Genomic DNA, 22,260 nt, shown 5'->3' with positions numbered 1-22,260 from the left:
AGCCCCCTGCACCGCAGCATCCTGTGGCCAGCCCTGCTGCTGCTGGGGAGCCTCTTCATTTCAGACCATGAAAGCTCTGGAAAGTTTTATCACCATGGCATGTCAACATAGCTTGAAAACTGTGACTGGAGTTCACCAGAGATGGGTGCAAAGCTACTGGTGAAATCTTATGTAAACAGGAAGAAAATACGCCTGTTCCCTTAGTGACTCCATAGTGACAGGGAAACGCCGTCCCATTTCACAATCGGCTCTTTCCTCTGAGGGGTCAAGCTTTATTCGCCGGCTCTCCTGCCTAGGCCTACCGCTCTCGAGTGAGACAAGCTGGATTTGGCCTTCAGCAGCGCTTTGCTCTGCACATCACGACACGTCTCTGCCTCTGGACCTCCGACCTCTCGCTTCTCCCTCGAGACAAGCTGCTCGGCAGCCAGAACGTACACCGTACGCGGACGTTAACCCGTCAGGGGTGAGGCGGTGTGGAAATCGGACAGCAGGACTAAGGTCACTCCACGGGCTGAGCCTCTCCTGGAGCCTAGCAAAAGGCACCTAGCAAGTATTTTGTCTAAAATTTCCTTTCTTAAACCATTTAGGATAATTACAAGCAGCAAACAGATTGCGTAAATCACGACTCGGTGATGGGCAATTCACAGGAATGAGAGCTAAATTAATAGTGAACTGCGGTGATGAGGAGACCATCACACTCTTCTTATGTGCTACAGGAGACCTGAAACAACCCCCTTGTCACCTCATCCGCCCATTTCCGTTCCAGGCCCCTCAAACCAGCTCGCACGATGACGGCGGTGCCGGCCACAGTTCATTTAACCACCTGAGCTCTCACGAGCTGCCAGCCCAGCCAGGACCAGCAGCAACGCGATGCGGGTTGCCTTTGGTGGCCACAGGCCATGACTGCCGAGCTCTCTGTCGCTCCGCGCGTGTGCTGGCGGCAGGGCAGTCGGTCATAACAGCGCGCGGGGGTAAGGAGCAGAATCGAGGCAAACTCACCTGGCCATCATCTACCCCAGGATCTGTCTTTAGATCCCAGAAATAACCATTTTTGCAACTTCAGTAAATGCTGCCTATATTTTGGGTAACAGAAATATAGGCCCCATTTCGGACAGGGTCTTGACCTTCCTCCATTTGAAGTCCATGGGTGTAACTGAGGAGTGTAAGAGGAAACAGGTTCTAAAGCAGAGCAAGAAAAACCTTATTCTATCCTATTTTCATCTCGGTTCCACACACCAAGGTATAAGGGCATGGCTGTATTTTAACAATGTTGTAGCAACAGCATGCAACGTGGTGTTATCTCTTTGTGGGAGATAAATGTAAATTGTCAGGCCATGCCGTGGAAATGCAACATTTGCATTTTCCTATCAGGATGTGCCAGGACATCACAGTGCAATCGCAAATCATGAGATAATAACATGAAGTGGAGGAAGGAGCAGCCTCATCTAGTGCAAAGTACCTTAGGCTGGTATTTAGTAGTGTAAAAGGGCGCCCATAGCATCGGGAGATGGCGTGGACCCCTAGAAAAGCTCCAGAACTGCTTCAACCGTAGGTATCACAACACAATTTCAGGGCTTGCAAACCTCAACATTCCTTATTCATTTGGATAATCTCACTCCCTCCATTGCCGGCTGGGAGACCGACGCATCGTTTTTGCACGCTGGGTCTCAGAACGATGTGTACGTACTGATCTTGCCTCCTACATTCAAGTCAGCCTCACCATCCTCCTTGGTTTGCTCCATCCTCCAAACATCCCGGCTTCCTTCATTTGCTTTTTCTCTTTATCTTTGCCTGCCTCGCAATGACTCCTCAGTTCCTTCACCACTGCCTGGTATTTCTTCCAGTAGCTCGCTCAGGCTGTAAGTAACATCTGCCTCGTTTCATCCATTCTCACCCTCTTTCAATGGGGAGGGCTTTCCGGGCAGTTTCTCTTTTGGCAGGATTTTCAGTTTTGTGGGTTTTTTTAAAGCCAACAGTATAAACGTTTTACTCCCTACAGATTGTGCGTTTAAATTAGGAAAAAGCAGATCACTCCGCTCGTGGCTGGGGGGAAGGGGGAGGATTGATGGCACCTCTGAGTTCCCGTGGGAGTTTCCTAGCAGGCCCCTGGGAAACTGCTGAGTCCCGCACAGAGGAACCTCACCCTGACGGTGAAAGTCCTGTTTTGCTGGAGGAGCCCTCAGAAACGCCACCATCGCCGCAGTCCCGGAGCATTAAGTGATCTTTTAGATATGCTGAGCCCAGGCTCCTGAGTGCCTTAGAGAACAAAACTCCAACCCCTCTGCACCCATCTCCCAGGGGTTTGGGCTTTTGCTTGGTCACTTCCTCCCCAAATCACGTCCTGCCAGCTGGCTGCCCGTGCCCTCCTGCCCTTCGTGCCCGTTCCCAACCGCACGACTGCTCAAGCTGCCTCTATGCTCCTTTCTCGCCTCAGCCTCCTGTCCGTGACGCCTCTCCTGGCACCCTTCCCAAGTTCTCCGGCTGCCAACTCAGACTCAGCGCGAGCTCCCTGTATTCCCTTTCAAATCCTTTTCTACCGTGGCAAATAAACCCACTGTCCTCTACGTGTACATTCCTGGTATTATCCCTGACAGCTCTTCGCTTCTGGCACTCAGCTGCTGCTTAATCATACAGATTCCTCCTCTGATTCACCTCATGTGCTCTTGCAGCCAAAAGCTTGACTTTGATTTGGCAATGTCACCGCAGGAGCACTGGGATCTCCTCCCTCGTGATCCCATTCCGGCCTCGTATGCCCCGCTGTCGTTAGCACGCTCCTGTTTCGCTCTGCTATCCGGGCTGGAGTCCCGCCACCTTCCGTGTCTGGTGCCATCGCCTCACCTCCGCCTTTCCGCACATACCGCCAGTACCCTGCTCCTTTACTTTTTTCCTGATTTTATCATTTTCGTGCTGCTTTGGAGAGTTTCTACCCTACTGCCGCCCCTTTGCGCGGAACGACCCGCCTGACCTTGACTCCCCGGTAGCCCTTGTTCCGGTGCCTCCTCCAAACATCCTTCCACCCAGGCTGCTCTCCCCCTGCTCTCGTCCTTGTGACATTTGCAAAGGGGGTGGGGGGGGGGGGGAAGAGCAAACCAAACAAATCCAGCACACAAGATAGCTTGAAAACAGGAACTAACGCGATGTGCATGCAACACCAGAAATAACCCCGCTGCCGTACGCGCTGCGAGCCCTGTCCTTCCCCTGACCCCTCCCTCCACACATCTCCTGCCATCTCTCCTCCTCGTGTCAGCCTCTGCTGTGGGCCCCAGCGCCGGGACCCCCCCGGCTCCTCCGCGAAGCCCCCGTGTACCCACGGCACCGCAGGCTGAGCAATAAGCGCTCCGGCTCTGCCCTGCCCCGGCCACGCAACCGCAACAGCCCGCAGCTCCCCGGAGCAGTTATTTTTCAGGCAACGCTGCAAAACAGCTTCCCTGCGCTGCTCTTTGTATTGAACAAATAAAAAACCAGCCTGAAACAGGAGGGCAAGTACAAAAGTATGATTTATTTTTCACCTGGGAAACACTGCGGGTGCAGGCACACCTATTCACCTTCGCACACGGCCCCCCGCCGGCCCCGCTTTGCACGAAGAGAGCGTTGGTGTTTATGAGCCTTTTTCCCCGGCTGCCCGCTGGCACGGACTTTGCTCCTCCGGGTTGGGATTTCTAAGCAGCGGGAGGCTTTCCACGTGTGTTTGAGAAGGTACAAAGCCTGCCGGAAAACAATGGAAATAGCTGGCGTATGACTGCTGCGTGTCACGCACTCGTTTCTCGCCTGTTCGTTTGTCCTTGGAGCTGCTCGCGCCGCCTGGAACCTGATCGTGAGCGATCCCGGTCACCCTGGCTGGCACGCACACCGGCCCGCGCCGTGCCACGCGGGCGAGACGTGGTGGGACCCCGGCCCGGCCTCCCTTGGGGAGAGACCCCTCTCAGCCCACCGGGGTCCCCAGCCACGCCGGCTGCAAGGACTGGGCCATGACAGAGCGGGGATTTTGCATGGGCTTCCTGCACGGGGGGAAATGGCCATTTCAGGAGCGCGGCAGGGGCCGCCTCTCCCCTGCTGTGCCTCCGCTCCGGGACCCTCTGCCAGTGTCCCAGCTGGCAGTAGCATGGCGCCTGCCAGGTTCTCCTCACCTCCAGGACAGGACCTCAGCCCCCAGCCTGCCCTCAGCCCCCCCCAGGACAGGCTCTCCTCAGTCACAGAATGGTTTGGGTTGGAAGAGACCTGAAAGATCATCTAGTTACAACCCCTGTGTTTTTTACATGCTTGCATAAAAAAAAAATAAAACACCATAAAATAAGTACCCCCAGGGCAGGCTCCCCTCAGCACCAGGGTCTCCTCAGCCCACCACGGCTGGATCCAGTCAGCCCACTCCAGGACAGGATCCCCTCAGCTTGCCAGGACCGGATCCCCTCAAGGACTGGATCCCCCCAAGGACAGGCTCCCCTCAGACCCCCATGACTGGATCCAGTCAGCTCCCCCCAGCCCGCCATAACTGGATCCCCCCAAGGACAGGCTCCCCTCAGCCGCCATGACTGGATCCAGTCAGCTCCCCCCAGCACAGGCTCCCCTCAGCCCCTCATAACTGGATCCCCCCAAGCACAGGCTCCCCTCAGCCCCCCATGACCGGATCCCCCAGCCCCCCCGCTCCAGCGGGCCCAGCCGGGGCCGCGAAGGGCGCCGCCACCGCTCCCCCGCCCTCCCTGCATCTCCCGGCCGCTGCGTGACGGCCGCCTTCCCCCCCCCCCCCCCCGCCACCCCCCCGCTCTTTTCTCCGCGGTGATCCGCGCTGATCTCATCGCCGCGCCGCACGACACCCTTCCCCGCACGTTAGGCGGCCATCGCGTGAGAGCCGCTGGGCGCCCGGCCCGCCGCCGCCATCACGCAGAGGCAGAGGTGGGGCGGCGGCGGCGGCGGGGCGGGGGGGGGTTAAGTGGGGGGGGGCGGTGGGTGAACATATGCCGGCAAGGCGCGGCCAAACGCCCCGCTCTCCCCGCCGATCAAAGGCGCTGCCTTCCCCGCCTCTCCTCGTTAAATACCCCCGCGGGGGGCCAGCCGCCCTTCACACGCAACCCCACCCCCCCCCCCCACCCCGCAGGCGCGGCGTGGGGAGGGGTGGGGGGGAGTGGGTGCGGGGCGGGGGCGAGGTCATGTTTGCTTGGCGCTGCGGGTGACATTCCCACGCCTCACCCCCCCCGCCCCCCATTCCCATTTCCACGCGAGACACGCCATCTGCATCCCCTGACGCTCGCGTTGGATCACGAAGAGGTTAAAGGTGGGGGGGGGGCGGGGGGGAGGGGGAGAAGCTGGGGCATGCGGCTCCGGTTGCTGCCAAACCGGGGATTAACGATGGAGCGAAGCAGCGAGGTCGGCACGCAACGTGGAACCGGTCACGCCGGCAACACACGCGACGGCTGGCGGGGGGGAGCCCCTCGTGGGACCGGCTTTGCGTCCCTGTATCATTCCAACAGCTACGCATGCAATTTTCCATTTTCTTTCCAATAAAACCGTCTTCCTCAATAGCACCCCCCCCCCCCACTCTTGCCCCAAAAACACCATGGCGCTGCCCGCCACTGCTCTGCAAAAAAACACTGCATCGCTGACGCTTTGCCCTGCACAGCCCCCACGGACTGAAGCTTCGCAGCCGATGGCGGGGTCCTGCGTGAATTAAATGGGGTTAACGAGGCCGCTGGAAGGTCGCCCCGTTTTTTCCACGAAGGCCTCTTTCTGGTTTTTAGTGGCTGTCACTAAATTACTTTTTTTTTCGGGAGGGGTGTCTATTTTTGTATCGGGCTTGTAGGAATTGCTTTGGGCATATGGGAATTACTTTGGGTACATATGAGTTGCTTTGGGCATGTAGGGAATGCTTTGGGCTTGTAGAAAATACTTTGGGCATGCAGGAATGGCTTTGGGCATACAGGAATTGGGCATATAGAAAATGCTTTGGGCATGTAGGAATCGCTTTGGGCACACAGGGCCTGCTTTGGGCACGTAGAAATTGCTTTGAGCATGCAGGAATTTATTTACCAAATAGAAAATGCTTTGGGCATGTAGGAATTGCTTTGGGCACGCAGGAGTTACTTTGGGCACGTAGATATTTCTTCAGGCATATAGGGAGTGCTTTGGGCATGTAGGAATTGCTTTGGGCATGTAGGAATTGCTTTGGGCACGCAGGAATTGCTTTGGGCATGTAGGAATTTATTTGGGCACGCAGGAATTGCTTTGGGCATGTAGGAATTTATTTGGGCTTTAGGCATATAGAAATGGCTTTGGGCAAGCAGGAATCTCTTTGGGCACATAAGAATTGCTCTGGACATACAGGGAATGATTTGGGCATGTAGAAAATGCTTTGGGCATGTAGGAGCTGCTTTGGGCACACAGGATTTGGTTTGGGCGTGTGGGAATTTCTTTGGGCACATAGGAATTGCTTTGGGCACGTAGGAATGGTTTCGGGAGGCGAGCAGCCCTGCCGTGCTCACGTCCCCCGTCCGGCTGTGCCAGGTTCTGGTGGAGAGGCCCGGGCTGCGCCGGCGGCCTCCCCGGGGACGGCAGGGACGAAGCAGATGGCCGCTGCGGCACGGCTGATGCGGTGCGATAAAAACGAGTCTCAGCTCAACAGCAATTCATTATTTTTGGCCCGTGTTGAAGGGGCTGCACATAAAATAAGCAGGGATGAAAAGGAGAGGCAGGCAGAATGTGAAATTAATTCAATGGGGTTATACTGAGAAGTCCGGATTCTCACATCTTTTGCTGATTTATTTGATTTTATTGCTTCGCTGGGAGCTCCAGCGGATTTCATCGGGCGCTGGCAGCGCAGAGCCGGTTCACGCGGAGGCCTCGGTGGTGACAGGGAACCGACCCAGGCGCGAGGGCCGCTTTTGGGGCGACGGCTGAAAACGAGACAAAGGCTTTGCCGTCAAACCGTTTTCCTCCCCCTACAGAGCCAGCTCCCGTTCCCAGCTGTTAATTTTAATTTTAAACAGGGCCGGATCGCCATGGCGGGCGGCGGGGCACCGCGGCCCCCTCCTCGCGCCGCCTTTGCGCGAGCTCAGGCCAAGGGCGGCCCCGCCCACACGGCTGCGCATGCGCGGGGCGGCCCCGCGCGCCGTTGCCGTGGTTACGGAGGAAGCCGCGGTAAGAAAATGGCCGCCCCGGGTGCCTTCCCTCACCCCGCTTCCCTCCGGCGCCTCCCACGGCAGGCGGTCCCGGCTCGGGGGCTCCGCGCCGCCGCGACGCGGGGCAGGTGCTGTGTCCCCCCCCTACCTCCCTTCCCCTTCCCTCGGCCCCCCGCCGCGGCCTGTCCCCCGGGCGTGGGGAGGCCTCTCGGGGCTGGCCTGGGCCGCGTGTGGCATGCCTAGGCGTGCATTTCCGCGCGTGGGCCCAAGGAAACGTGTGCGGCCCCGTTGCTGAGGGCGGGTTCTGACCCTTCCCTGTCACCTCTGGCAGCTTCCCTGACCCCGCGGCGGAGTTTCGGGAGGCCATGGAGCGGCACGTCCCCGTTCACGCCCTGCCCGAGGAGATTCGAAAGGTACGAAGTCGTGGAAGTACAAAAAATTCCAGCACGTGGAGACTGGATACTGCAGTCATTTCGGGGTATTTCCCTGGCCTTTGAACACTGGTGCATTATCTGGTACAGTCTGGTCCTGGTTTTGGATTGGGCATGTTCTGAGTTTCATCACTATATACCAAGTGTAATTACACACTGGTGCTATGGGAACACTGCAGAGGAACATACTCGTTCTGTAATGGTGGTGTCACTGCTAGGTGAGTTTCACATTTTACCCCGTATGATGTGTTTTGTTGCCCTAAGTTTGAAGTGACCGCAGAGCATAACATGTAATTGTCCAGAGGAGTGTCAATACAAATAGGAACAGAACGTTCCCCTTCATATTTTCTTGTATCTTCTCTTTGTGTGTGAAGCTGCTCTTTTGTTTAGGAGACAAATTATCACCGAACTAATAGTGCTGCTGTTTATATGGAGTAACTTTTGAGGAGGCTCTTTGTATGCGGTGATGCACGCAAGCAGAACACGAGTCGCTTTTTGTAACACTGTGAAGTTTTTACTTTGGCAATAAAACAGCCTGCTGTCCTCATTTTTTTTTTTGGTATATGTCTAATAATGAGCATGTCATTAAAAAAAATTCTGTACTCAGGCTAGCACAGATAGGAGAAATTCTCTCTGGAGTAGTCCAGGAAACTGTTGAGACAATTTCTGAGCCATCAGCGATGATTTTGGAGAGTTCAAGGTTGGGTAAGATAGCCAAAGGAAAGGAAAAGGGAGAACTGCCCTTAAAGAAGGAGAGGGGAAGAACCTGGGAAATTTACAGACTCATTAGCAGGAAAGATACAGATGTGTGTGTTTGTTTATAAATTAGTTTGCAAGCATCAACAGGATAAGGTGGTTAGCAAAAATCAGTGCAAGTTTCTCAGAAAAACAGTTTGTGTCAAACTGTTGGATGGAGTACATCAGGAATTGTTCTGGACCTAGTACTGCTCAATATTTCCATTAATGACTTAAGTTTGGTGGCACTTCAGCTGCCTGTCTTTCATTTGGATGAGTTCCTGATCTGTGTGCTACACGTATGCTAGCACAAGGAGGAAGCAGGTGTAAGCGCAGGCACAAACGGGAACAGAAAGGGGTGACATTATTCCTTTTCAGTAGGAGTGTCGGTGTTTGCTGGTTTTCCTTGAGCTGGGACTCATTAATCCTCGGTAAGGGCTGTTAAGGTATTGGTTCTGAGCTGCAGACTTTAAGAAAAATAACACTACTAATGAGAATCTAGACAAAAAGAAAGAGCCTAAAAATTCTGTTGTTCTGGGAAAGGGTAGTAGAACTGGGTTTACTTATTCTAGAAGATACGTGAGGGCAGAGTAACAATATTTGCTTGTGTGGGAAGATGGTGGTTGTCCTTCATCTCCAGCTGCAAGTTAATCTTGTCCTCACCTTTCCAGACTTCCCTTGGTTGAGTGTTGTGGAACTCGAGATGTAGGGGTGGCTGAGCGCCGGAGCAGCTCACAGGGGAGCTGTGGAATTCCCCCAGTGGTACCGTGGGGGACAAGTAAGGCAAACTTCTGCTTTGGAGTGGAGGGCTGGGCAGGCAGTGTCTCCAGGTCCTTCAGTGCCGCGGTACGTGTTTAATGAAAAGATCGGTATGCAGAAGGCACAGTATTTCTAGACAGGTGCGTGAATAGGCTTATATTCCTGTCCCATCCTACCCTGTCGTCTCAGTGTGGGGTATGTGAACTCTAAGGCAGTGGCAGCCCAAGATTTTGGGATCAGTGAAGTGTCAGGGATTTACATATCCTTTACTGCTGCGCATCTCTTCACTCAGCTGACTCGCGTTGTAGTCACAGTACAGTTACAAGATAAAGAGCTTGATTACAAGTCATTCTCACAATTTCCTGTCCTTGTACTTTTTATCTTTTATGTACACATGTTCCTATTCCCTTTGCATTCCCTGCTCCTTGGATTTTATAGCATCTCCTTTGGAGTCTTTCCTTTAGATGGCTCCTAACATAAGCAGAACTTGTGCCAGCTGTAGATTGCTCTGCCAAACTGAGCACATGCTCCCAACATGCGCCTTGCTGGCCAGAGGAACGTGTGTGTCTGGAGGGAGCATGTTAAGCGCTGTGATTTCAGCTGCGGAGGGAAGAATATTCACTGCTAGGTGCTGTTCTGAGCTGGCTTGCTGGAGGTTGGGCTGTAGTGCTGACAGCAGATCACGCAGCTGTCTCAAAAGACAGGATGCAGACCAGAGCGCTCGTTGTTCCTCTCCTCTGTGCTCCTAGCAGATGGAGCTTCACGAGCTGTTTATCAGTACTTGGAGCAGTGACGTCGCTGCCTCCAAAACTGGACTCTTTTAGGGGATGGTACGGAAAGGGGAAGGAGCATCTTGTGTCCACCTGGAACAGCCTGTGCTACTGCCAGAGAGGAGGACCTGTTAGAGTAACGCCATGGATGCCATGGCAGAAGCTGATACAAATTGACCGTTTGCAGACTGGGTCCAGTGGGTGCTGCCTGCTGTCTTTATTAAAACTTCCTTTAAAATTTATTCTAGAGGGGAAGAGATTTCATGGTATTTTGTTAATGAAATGATAGATATGAAGGGACTTAGATTCCTCAGGTTCTGATCAATTTAGAAAAATCATGTAAGAATTTTACATGTGTCTCTTTTTTGTTCTCTCTCTCATTCCTTCTAGTGCCCTCATGCTTCTTTAACCCAATACGCATTGCAAGATGCATGCTAAATGAAAAAAAAAAAAAATCAATGGATAAACAAACATCCACATGTCAATTATGAAAGCTTGTAACGTTTTTTTTTGTGTGTGTGTTTACAGTTGCATACGTCATAGAAACTGACTATTAGTAAAGATCTAAATCATGGTTTGCTTCTAAAAAGGAATTAAAACCCCAGAATTATGACTTTGCCTGTCAGCATTTTGGTTACCGCACTGAGCAACATTTGTCAGGGTTAGAAGTCGGCAGGAGTCGGTTTTCCCTGCGAGTTCGGAAGGAAGCTGTGCCACATGGTGTGGTGGGGATGGCGAATGTGGAGAACAGCTGCTGCCGTTTCGGCAGCCAGCACAGGAGAGCTGGTACCTTCCCAGGAGGGAGATAACCAAGTCAGGCACTGGCAAAGTCAAGCAATGGCTTACGTTCTCTGCTGTGACACATTTTGGGGACGGTATTCTCTACCTCTTGGCCTTTTTACGGGTGCTTGTGTACTTCTGGGAGGTGATGCTTGCAGATTTGGTGTGCCAGGTAAGCAGATGTTCTAATGAGCTGAGTAAGCTGGTTGGTCTGCCGCAGTAAAATGCTACATTTTCTCTAACTCTGTTGTCACAGGACTGTAGAAATAACTTTGCGGAGATCGCTGGCTTGTAATGCCGACTTTTTCATATATTCACGTGTCTTAAATTTTATGGCATCAAGCTCAGTCTGCGAGGTATCATAGACTCCCAAATGGTTACAAAGAAGTTAATGTTTCCTTTACTCCAGTGTTATGATGGATGTGTATTTTGGGGGAGTTCTCTTTGTTGTTTGGGTTGCTTTGATTTGTTTTGTTTTGTTTTTTTCTTCCTTCTTGAGAGAAAAGAAGACTATCATATTGCACCTGATAGTCTTCTTTTGTTGCTGTTGCTAGTGGTGGACAAATCTTTTATATGCTTGTGAGTTTGTTCTGTTTGTTTCAGCGTTGTTGTTGTTCATTCAGTGTGAGTAGATGGGAAGATGCAGTTTTGCCCTGAAGATCTTAGTGAAGTGGGAAACAAATCAGCAACCACCTACATAAGACAGTAAAATGACAGCCTGAGCCCTCGGAGTACGAAACAAAAAGTTATATTTAATTTTATATTTTATTTGGCAAATAAGTAACCTTTGCTTAACATCAATCATAAAATTAATTGAGCACAAGATATCCTTACAGATCAGTAGTTCTCTCACCCGAGGAGCTTAGGAAAGCAAGCAGAGCAGGAACTTTGAAGCTGTGTTCTACATCAGTACAGAATGTTCTGTGGTATCCGACTATCCACAAAACATCACGTACATTACGAGTAGCAAATGGTTACTCATTAGTCGTACCACGTGTGCTATAGATTGAGCACATTATGATATCTTTATGAGCACATTATGTTATCTTTAATTTTCCCTGCTGTCTTTGAACCTGGGGTTATTTTTTTAATAAGTTCTTACATGGTTCCAGTTGCATTCATTAGGTCAAGAACTTGGCCTGTCCACCAAGTTAGCTTTGTAGAAGCAAACAGCATAGCTATGTATTTAGTACCTAAAATATCAATACGGATTTAGAAGCAGCAGCATTTCCATTTGTGCCTTCCAGGTAGTATCTACAGACAGAATGGCAGGAGGTCTTTTCAGAGTCCTGTTGTCATTTCCCTCAGGAATGCTTCTTAAGGTGACGTTCATAAGTTGCCCCTGTGCCCACAGAGATTTTCAGTATTTGGCTATAGAATTCTTAGATTTTTATTTCATTGGGATGACAAGGTACAGCTGTGTGAATATTCCAAATGGCTGTAATGTGCTTTGGAAATGTTAGAAAATACCTGCTTGTGTTTGGAATATGCCCACGTGTTACAGTCTAAAGATTTGGAAAGCTCTCAACAGTGAACTGGTTAGCCATGGACCCGTGGATGACGTGGGACAACCAACCCCCAGACAGTAAAGGCAACCTGCTTTGTTACCGCTCCGTATTGTGGTATCAGAGGGCTTGTGAGAGCAGGTCTTCTGAACTTGGGCAATGATCTTCCCTTCCTGATGTGAGAATCCTGGGGTCACCGGTCGTCACCCAGGGCAGCAGAGACTTTGATCTTTTGCTGTACTCACAAGGCTAGGACTGTACTCACTGTATTCAAGCTTTTCTCATATGCTTAGGGCTGGATTCACTATATTCAGGCTTTTCTGTACCCTTTCTGCAACCGGCGTCCAAGTGCGCTGCCAGGAACTGGAGGGATTGCAGTCTCTCTTGCTTCACAGGCAGTTGGGTTGCAGCCAGAAGGGGCTTCCCAACTGCTGCACCTACAGATGCAAAAAGTCAGTATTGCCAGGCAAAGATACGGTTAACAATGGGCTAAATTTTCTTTTCTCTGCACAGGCATCGTTTTGTTGCAGTGTCCTGCGGTTTGGTTTATAAGAACTCTCTGCTCTGTGTTGTGCTGGAGAGCCGGAGTGTGCCGTAACGCATCCTGAAGAGTTTACGGGTGCCAGGAAGGTCTGCCTGGCCTGCGGACATGTGTTAGGTATTTGCAGGGCTCGTGTGAGTGTGTGCAGTTACTAGCAGCGCACCACAGTCTTTTATGATTCATTAGTCTGCTTTACTCACAGGCAGGAAAAAATTAAAGCTACCTGAAATCTGAGTATTATTTCCTGTCGTGACAAGCTGGTTATTTCAGGGCATGTTTTGAATGAAACTTTTGAGAGCAGGACATTCTGTTTTTACTATAAGCCCGTTTCCTCACTATTCATATGTATTCAAAGCAAGTACTGTGATTTTTATTTTGCAACTCTTATTTTATGGAAGTGGAGCAAATAATTATGTATGCAGCATGGCTTAGCATTACAATCTGTATTACTGTCTGAGCAGATGCTGACTGAAAACTTGACTCACAATAAGCTTTTTTTAAAGAAGTGAAGTTTCTACTGAGACTCCTAAAAATCTTTTAATTAAAAAAAATATTTCAATTAAATAACACCCCAGTTTTGCACATACAGCAGAAGACTCCACGTTCTTCCTGGAATATCAGCTGTGTGGTTTGAGTAATGATTTCTTTTTGTGTGATAGGGATTAGCTAGTTTGTCAGGAGAGGGGCAAACATCATGAGAGAAATGAAAATAGCATGGCAGAGGGGGAGTAAAACAAAAATAAAATAGATCAGGTAGACTAAAACAATATACAGAAATAATTTAAAAGCAACTAGCTGCAGCATGATGATTTTTTAAATTTTAAGTTTTCTGTATTGTTCTGCTACAAGTGTAGGTCGGACAAATCCTTTTTGTTGTTGTTATTTGGCCAGTCCTTGCTAAAGCAGTCTGGGTCCTGCTTCATTAGTCCCTCAGAAAACTGGGGAGGGAGCAGGAGCTGTTATTTCTGCGTTGTGTGGCCTTTGTTTTTATTTCAGCAATGCGCAGAAACATAGTCAAAGCTTTTTAAAAGCATTTCATTAGTTGAGGAATTAAGTTCTGGCTTTTAAGAGTCATGGCTATTTATTAGCTGCTTGTAATGGACTGCTTCTAGCAGAAGTGATCCATATGCTGGATGTCGTAATACCAAGGTGCTGCTCAGTAAGAAAGCAGACTATTTTGCTCTTAACAAGAATTTAGCTCTTTATGGTGGTAATCTTTGTGGGTGGAATCTGAAATATCAGAGGAGAATAGCAGTGCACAGGCTGATGCTCCCTGTAGCTATTTGGGCAAGTTGAAATGATGTAAATTCCTGTCTTGTCATTCAAAAGGCTATACATGGTCCAGACCACCAAAGGCTTTTTTTTTTTTTTTTTTTTTTTCTTCTTATGCTCTACAGATGCTTACAGTACTGAGCCGGGCAGATGTAATTTGAGTGACTATCCATCTTGGCTCGGTTCTCCATTTGCCCTTGGTAGCGACAGAAATCTATGTAACCATGGAATAATATTAGTTCTTCCAAAAATGAACGCAACTCTGAGCTGGAACTACTCCCACAGATGCTGTAGTGGAACAGCTGCTGGAATATCGCAGCCAGAAATGCTACCTGGTTTGTTCTGGTACAGCTCTGTATGGTTTTTTCTGGGTATGGCTCTTGTCCTTTCTGTCCAGCATCAGTGACGTGGATCAGAGCTGTAGCCCAAAGTCATATGGATCAAATGTGTTCCTAGCTCAAGCACTTTGTCCTCAGTGAGTTTTGGTTTATGTTGTTGTTGATAGCACGCAGTGCTGTCATGCTAACTCAGATAGCAGGGTTTTTTAGTATCCCTCTGTTAGCTTTTTGTGTTCTGTTTGCTCTGTTTCCTTGTCCAGGCTGACCAAAATCACAATACTTTTAGTTTTGTTTTGGTTTTTAGTCCTAATTGATTTTTTTTTTTCTATTTGCTGCTTATTCTCACTGCTAAGGACATACACAGTCCCATTTCTAGTTAGAGCCCTCAGAGCTTCCTTTTTCTATTCCTGCCAAACTCTGCTTTCCCCCTGATTTTTTTCCTGCTTTGCATTTGAGAAGATAACGGTCCAAATGTAAATAGACAGAACGGATTCCATATTTCACTGTAATACACATTCTTAGTGGTTACTCAGTGAAAATACTATTTCAGAAAAGGTAACTTTCTAAGCGTAAGAACTAATGAAAACTTGTTTTCTACAGACTTTTGTGCAATGGTTGATCAACTTTGGTGTCTAAGATACAAGGGCTAATGGAATCTCTTCTCCTGGATGGACCATTTATAAGGCCCTCTCCTGGCTGGACTATCTGATAAGGACTGCGCACACATTCCAGAGCCATCTTCAGCAAGGAACTTAAGAAGTCTTTATTGTCCACCTGGCTAAAACTTTTAGACACTTAAATATTTCTGCCCTCAGTGTCAGAATTGGTTATAAATGACCAAACATTCTGGTTCACAAATGATTGAAGGGTGACAATACAGAAATATACACGTAGCCAATAGTGATTTTCTATCACATCGCATAGTGATGTTATATTTCTCTTGGAAACTCTACAAAACACCAAAACATTTTGTTTGTAAGTAGCCTTCGAAGTTACAAAATGCTTTCTGGCTCTGACCTTTAAATCAGTGTAGCCCTAAGATAGCTTTGTCATGATTTTGACTGAATGCAATCCAAATCTGCAACTTGACAGCATTCCTCTGCGCCTGTCTGTGGTGTGAAGCTTCAGTAGCTCCTGAAAAATGTCCAAATAGCTCAGGAATTTCAGGAGGCATTTTAAGTATCAGTATATTGGGCATAAATATGCTGGGTTTAAATTAGTTAGCTTGCTTATTGGTGTTAATCTACACTGCAGCATGGAACGTAGTTTGGGCTAGCTTGCCTGTTGAGCATCACTCAGCCCATGCCAAAGTTGCTACTGGTATTAAGAAGCCAGTACTTATACTGCAGAGAGATTGCTTAAAGTAAATTTGTGTCCATATAAAGTGTATTGCCATGGTTGCACGATAATTGTGCATGTGCAGAAGCAAGGATCTGATTAAAAGACAGGACTTTCTTTCCTTGCTGCAGTAATATAAAGCCCTCGGGCTCTCCTGTGATTTCTGACTCTGTAGCAAATACTTTAAAAATCCAACCTGATCTGAAGTGCTTTCCAGTTTTTACTTCACCTGAGGAATGGACGTGAAGAAGAACGGGACTCTTCCTGCTAAGTCCAGATGAATAATATTTACTGTTCTGTGACTTAATTTATTTTTAAGCTCAGTAACAAAATTGAATTTGACAACTAAAATGTTTTAGTACTTGCATAAAATACTTTCAGTTCAGGTCTCCATTTGTTCTATTTTGTTTTTAATCCTTGTACCCAGTGCAATTTCTATAACTGTTTATTTGAAAGACAGCAGTGGTGATGCTGCAAGAGAGCACAATGTTCTTTTGGGATAAGAGCTGCACTCCTGCGCTCCTTATAACAGCTCATTTTGTCCTCTTTCAGTATAGTAATTCTAGTGCTTTGGAACTTTATGGTAGTTATCCTGAATAACAGTTTCATATTTCCAAGCACAGTTTGCAGCTGCCAGGAAAAATAAGCTTGCATTTTCAGCTCCTTCAGAGCAACTGTAACTAGGAGTATTTTAAACTGGGGCAAAACTAAAAATTGGAAAATAAAGCTTGGCCTGGTATTTCCAGGCCATCCTGAAATAGCTTTTTTTATCAAGCTATATTTAAAGTGCTAATGATTATTGAATCATAAGATAATGAGTCTCTAGTTTATAATTTTTGAAAGCTGTTTTTTTACCTATGTATCATTTCTTTGAGTTTATCCCAATGTCTCAATGTCTTTTTTTTTTTTTCCGTTACACAAGGGATTCTTACATTCTTTGACTTAAACCACTTGCAGTTATCCAGCTTTCTGATTTTCGTAAGTCATTGTGTTAAAACCCTTGTAACAGTGGATAATTGCAAGAAGCGTTGAAGTGGGTTTTAAGCTCTCAGTACACAAACACACAACTATTGCAGCTGCCACCCATTTTCCATCTTTCCTGTCTCCAAGCTTACCAATCCCTTTATATTTGGTGCTTTGGGGTTGTCTCTTTAACTGTGTTATGAGCGTCCTCTGTCTAGTCTTAATTCTAACCGTCTCCTCTCAAACGCACTTGTGATCTGTGCCGGTAAGCAGATGCTCACGTCCCCTCCTGAAGTGTCAGATCTTGGGTCGGTCTGGCTGGTTTATTTACTCGATATCCATTTCTTCTGCAGGTTCATTTCTGCATCACTTGTAAACTCAGCAATTCTTTCTTGAAGTGAAAATTATTAAAATAGACAGGAATAACTGATATACTGAGTAGTAAGTACGTATAAGAGTCAGAGGCCACCTGTCTGTTCATATTTGTGAAGTCTTGCTCCCTGCAAAGCTTAATAATTTGATCACTTACAAAAGCGTGTTTCTCAATTTAAGAAATGGTCTTTCAATTAGATGCATATTACGTACTCTGTATTTTTTTAATCAGCAATGAATACTTCATACCTGGCAAATGGGTTGTATTTTCCACAACACTCAAGTGCTGTGGGCAATACATCAAAATAATTAGTCTCTTAGTAATTTGAATTATTTTTGTAAAAGCTGCTGGACTACGTCACTCTATTCACTTTCCACTCTTCATCTTCCTACTTAATTGGATACGAGTTGTCAAAAAACCACAGTAAATAACATTTTTCTGGCTCAGGCGATCACAAATTCATTAAAGAGATAGCTTTGTAAAACACAGCATTTTCTCTTAAATTAATACATCAAACATAATTCAGAGGTCTTTCGGCTTACAGATCCCACGGGAGTTCCCACAGAGTAAATGGCACAGTTGATATATCTTGTGAAGTTTCCAGTAAGCAAATGTACTGCTGTAGCTCAATTTCATTTTGCTAATGTAGAATTTTGGCTTTATTATTTGGTAAAGCAATAACATCATCTATCATAAATGCTCCAGAGCAGTAACCAGTTTAAACTATTCCAGACCTGTTATGATTATTTAGTGTCACTCAGGTTTTTTGTGTTCAACTTATTTCTTACAAACAATCTGACAATTTTATCTTTTTCTAGATGTCCCGGGATGAGACAGTGTGTAAATACTGTGGAGTCAGCTATTTGATACTTCATGAATTTAAGGTGATGGAAGAAAAAGTTAAAGCCATGGAGAAGGAGATTAAGTTTTACGAAGGAAGCATAGAACGGGAAAAAGGACTTCAAGCAGAACTGCAGTCTCTTTACCAAGACCTCGAACGCTATCGAGCTGACAGTGAGTCAAAAACAGAAAGGTCAGAGCATATTACCTCGTCTGATGTTATTCTCCTGTGTGTGCATTCCAAAGAAGTTTAAAATACAAATAAGATTTGTCTGTCTTTTGTCAGATGTAACATATATACTGTAATACTTAATTTAAATCACATTTCCTAGTATTGTCTAGAAGCAAGCTTTGAATTCTTTAATAATTTAGGAACAGTCAGTATATTTAAAGTGAAAGAAAGGCCAGAAGGCATTTCAGAGGTGTTTCCCTCGCACACACTCCCAAAGGGAAATGGTCAAATATTTCATCTTATCATTTTGTAATAAAATAGTTGTAACATTTTAAATTAAATTCCACAGTATTGGACGTTTCACAGTTCTGAATTTTTTACTTATTCTCTTACAGTAACATAGTAAGAGTTACTAGAATTCTTACCCTGAGCTTACAGTTCGTGCTCTGAAAGGGTGGTACAGAATGCTAAAGCAATTATGAAAATCTCCGTACTGCTTGTGTTCCTCAGAAACAGGAGTTTGCAAATGCTTACTGGCAGGTATGTGAAGGTCCCAGTTAAAGGGGAAATTTTGTGCTCTTAAGAACTCCAGTACTTAGCAGTAGTCCTCAGAGCCAGATTTATATTTTTAGGGCATGATGATTAGAACTTTTAAGTGTTTTCTCTCTCGCCCACACTTACAGGCTTTTGTTGTGTTCTACTTTATCACATCATGATAACTTTAAACTTGGAACAGGAAGTCATACTTCAAAAATATTTGTCCTTTTGATGAGCAGGCAGTGTATTTTGGAATATATTGTTATATTCCGTTGCTTACATTAGGACTGTCAACTTTAATATTTATAGTTGGCTAATGAAAGATACTCTATAAAAATGCAGTTTCTGAAGTTGGCTACTGATAGAATAATGAGGCATAAACAAGGGCATCAGAAACTTCTTGGTAATTTCTTGCTCATCTGAACCAAACTGTTTGTCAAAAGCTTTTTGTGAGAATGAGATTATAATTTTAATTATCGGCTCAGTCATTTTGATTCTAACAATCCCTAATAGGAGTGTTTCTTGCATGACTGACTCATACCTCATAGCAAGTGATCTAGAACTGATAACGTGGGGCATTTTGAGTGTTAAGGTGCTTTCCAGAACTTGAACAGGAATGCTTTGGAAATAGTACAGAAGAAACAACTGCAGCTTGTTTGTATGTGAAGCACTCCAATCCATTTATGCTCAAATCATAGAATCATAGAATGGTTAGAGTTGGAAGGGACCTTCAAAGGTCGTCTAGTCCAACCCCCCTGCCGGGAGCAGGGACATCTCCAGCCAGATCAGGTTGCTCAGAGCCCCGGCCAACCTGGCCTGGGATGTTTCCAGGGATGGGGCATCCACCACCTCTCTGGGCAACCCGGGCCAGTGCTCCACCACCTCACTGTAAAGAACTTGTTCCTTATGTCCAGTCTGAATCTACCCCCTTCTAGTTTAAAACCATCACCCCTTTTCCTATCACAAGAAGCCCCAGTGGGAAGTTTGTCCCCATTATTCTGTTACTAATAAAAGATTCATTTTAAAACACACAAGCTTACACAAAGTTGAACAAACTTAAAATTTTCATTTAGCAGACTTTTTGTAGCATAGCTGGAACAGTTAATAAAAATTTTATCTCTGCATTTTTTCCCCCCTAAGGCTCAACGTGATTTAAAACCTCCTGAAATCAAATGGAATACTTTCAGTAGGCTTTCATTCAGGCCATAAATCAACTCTTGTGCCTTGTTAAGTAACCTGTCTAAATATTCCTTATCTCCTCTCTACTGTCCTGGGTCTCTCTCGTTACCTTGTGCTGTTGGCATGAACTAACTGTTCAGCATACTATCTTCTTGTTCTTGCAAGGCTGACAAATCATTCCTCCCAAACGGCAAGTTTTTTTATCAGAAGCCAAATATGCCTTTTTTCATCTCTGGTAGACCAAGAGATTTAATCTTTCTTGCTAGTTGCAGGCTGTTTCATTTTTATATTTCTTTTAGGTTACAGTATTGCTACTGTTTGTACCTGTGGTTAACCCTGAAAGCCACCTGGGAACCTCAGCTTTTGCGGAAATTAGTTACCTACCCTTTAGGGTACACAATTTATCTATTCAAGTCTTGTTCCAGGTTAAAATTGCTTTAATTCCAGAATACTTGCATGACAGCTGTTCCTGAAGGGCTGTGGCTACCTTGAAATAGCAATTTTTATTTATTTATTTATTTATTTATTTTCCCCTGGCAGTGTCTTCTGATATTTGTGACACTGCGTGAGGGGTACTCTATATTTGTGGTCTGAATCTTGATCATTCTCACAACATCCAATATAAGAGATGTAAAATAGATTTAAATACTGAAGATGTTTTTTAAAGGTACAGTGATGAATACCAGCAGTGTGACAAGGAAAAAAAAGTTTTCATTATGTTTAAACATGAGAAGAAGTGTTTAGATATCACTTAGTGAGTCCTATACCAAAGATCCCTTGTAAAAACAGATTCTTGAAAACTTTTTTACAAATCTAGCAAGAGGAGGTACTTGTTGGTTACTACCATGAGACTTAGACTGCTGCGTCATGCATCTAGATGCTGAAAATTTTATCCATAAATAACAAAATCTTGAAGATAATGTAATCCTCACATTTTAACTTGTGGAAACTGTATTTTTCTGTATTTGTGCTTTTTCACATGTGTCGTCTTGAGTTTGTTAGTTCCCACCACAATGGCAAAACTTAACACCATGGAAAATGTTTTGTTGTTGAATTTGCCTAAAACAAATCTTTTTTTTTTCTTTTCCCAACATGATTGCTTAGGAGAACAACAGCAACTACCCGGCTTGGTAAAGTCTAAACTCCTGGTAAAACACTGCAGTGATAACAGCACAGTGCTCTACCCTTAGCTACTAACCTACGCAGCACTTTGGTGGAAATGACGTGTGGTTTCTTGTCTTAGGAGACTGAAAATCCTGGAAGTGGGGAGTGGTACATGCTTTAAGAACTCTGTCACCATTTTAAAAATAGATTTGAAGGGAAAGAACACAAGGCAAAAAGGTCATATGAATAGATTTTTTTTTTTTTTTTTGTGGAAGTGGGGGAGGAATGTGTCTGTTTCTGTTGAATATTTAGTGATAAGTAGAGTTGAGTTGGTGTAAAAATCACTGAGAGCTGCATCTGGATGAAATAAACAGGGGTAAAGAACTAACCGCTCCTTTTCTGGTTTAGGGCATACAGTTGGTTATTCTTATTCTATACCATCCTGTGTGGGTAACTTGGGAGATGCACATCTTATTGACTGTTGTAAAAAGCATGAGTAATGAACAAAACACTATAACCACTGCAGAGCTGTAATGTATTTTCAGAATGATGTTGGTGTGTCATCTAACACGTCAGAAGAAATCAGTTGATAAAGTAGTGAATGAGTGTTGTTCTTCATGCTACAGATGTTCTGTGCGCATCTCAGGCGTGTGGTCCTTCAGCGGCTGCTGGGAAGAGACAGGTGAATAAACAAGCTGCCGAGAGCTATCAGCTGGGCGTGGGATCCAGTGAGTCCCTGGGTTTTGCACTCATCACTTCCCAGCAAAAGGAAATAGTGTAGTGGTTTTTCACTGTAGGGAGAATATAGAGCACATAAGTGCTGAATTTTTCTGGCTCTTTATGCGTTTAATTCATGTTAGGAAGTGCGCAAGAGCTGGTTTGTACTTGGAAGTGCCAAGTGCTTGTGAGTTCTCTGAAGAGAGGGTACAAAGTTTACTGAGAAATAGCACCTTCAGCTTCTTTATTGAATCTGTTTTAGAAATCACAACGTAACAGTACGTACTTCTCTGATTAGCTACATGATAACTTACTAACCAGGAAAAAGCAGAATTGTGTATAATACCAGAGTGTTTTAATAGGTTCTTTCTAATTCTTGCAAACTGATTTGTATGATCTGCCCTGATGGTGTCGTCATGATGGCTCAGGTATGGCTCAGGCTTGTGCAGAGAGCCAGCAAAACTGCCCAACGGGGTTCAAGTGAGACCCCAGCACTGTGGTCACTCTCTGTACAGCAACGAACTTCACTTTTATACTTGAAAAAAATCACTGACGCATCCTGTCGCAGTCTCAGCAATCCAATCAGCACAGACCCTTGGGGGAGTAACATCTCACTGTTCGATCCGTATGTAAAGGATGTTGAAACCAGCGTCTTGCCAACAGGACGCGTGCTTTTTGCCGCTGGCTAGCGATAGCTCAGTCCCGCTCTCGATGTATTAAAACTGTGGTGGTTCCAGTTTTGACAAGGTTTTTTCTATTAACAAGATTGAGTGCTGAGATTGATTTTTAATAAGCAT

At 46.2% G+C, this 22,260-nt stretch overlaps 1 protein-coding gene across 2 annotated transcripts in view; it reads left to right on the top strand.

The window, feature by feature from the left end:
• The first annotated feature begins 4,781 nt into the window (after nucleotides 1-4,781).
• Nucleotides 4,782-22,260, top strand: part of LEKR1 (leucine, glutamate and lysine rich 1) — a 65,519-nt gene continuing 48,040 nt past the window's right edge. For both annotated transcript variants that reach the window (XM_086754787.1, XM_086754788.1), the window contains exons 1-3: nucleotides 4,782-4,890; nucleotides 7,441-7,522; nucleotides 17,733-17,947. In XM_086754787.1, coding sequence (XP_086610913.1) covers nucleotides 7,475-7,522; nucleotides 17,733-17,947 — 263 coding nt within the window. In that variant the 5' untranslated portion in view covers nucleotides 4,782-4,890; nucleotides 7,441-7,474. The remainder of the gene's footprint in view (nucleotides 4,891-7,440; nucleotides 7,523-17,732; nucleotides 17,948-22,260) is intronic.

Source organism: Chlamydotis macqueenii, chromosome 9 (genome assembly GCF_036417535.1).
Source record: "Chlamydotis macqueenii isolate bChlMac1 chromosome 9, bChlMac1.mat, whole genome shotgun sequence".
NCBI lineage: Eukaryota > Metazoa > Chordata > Aves > Otidiformes > Otididae > Chlamydotis > Chlamydotis macqueenii.
This window is presented reverse-complemented; position numbering and strand designations above follow the sequence as displayed.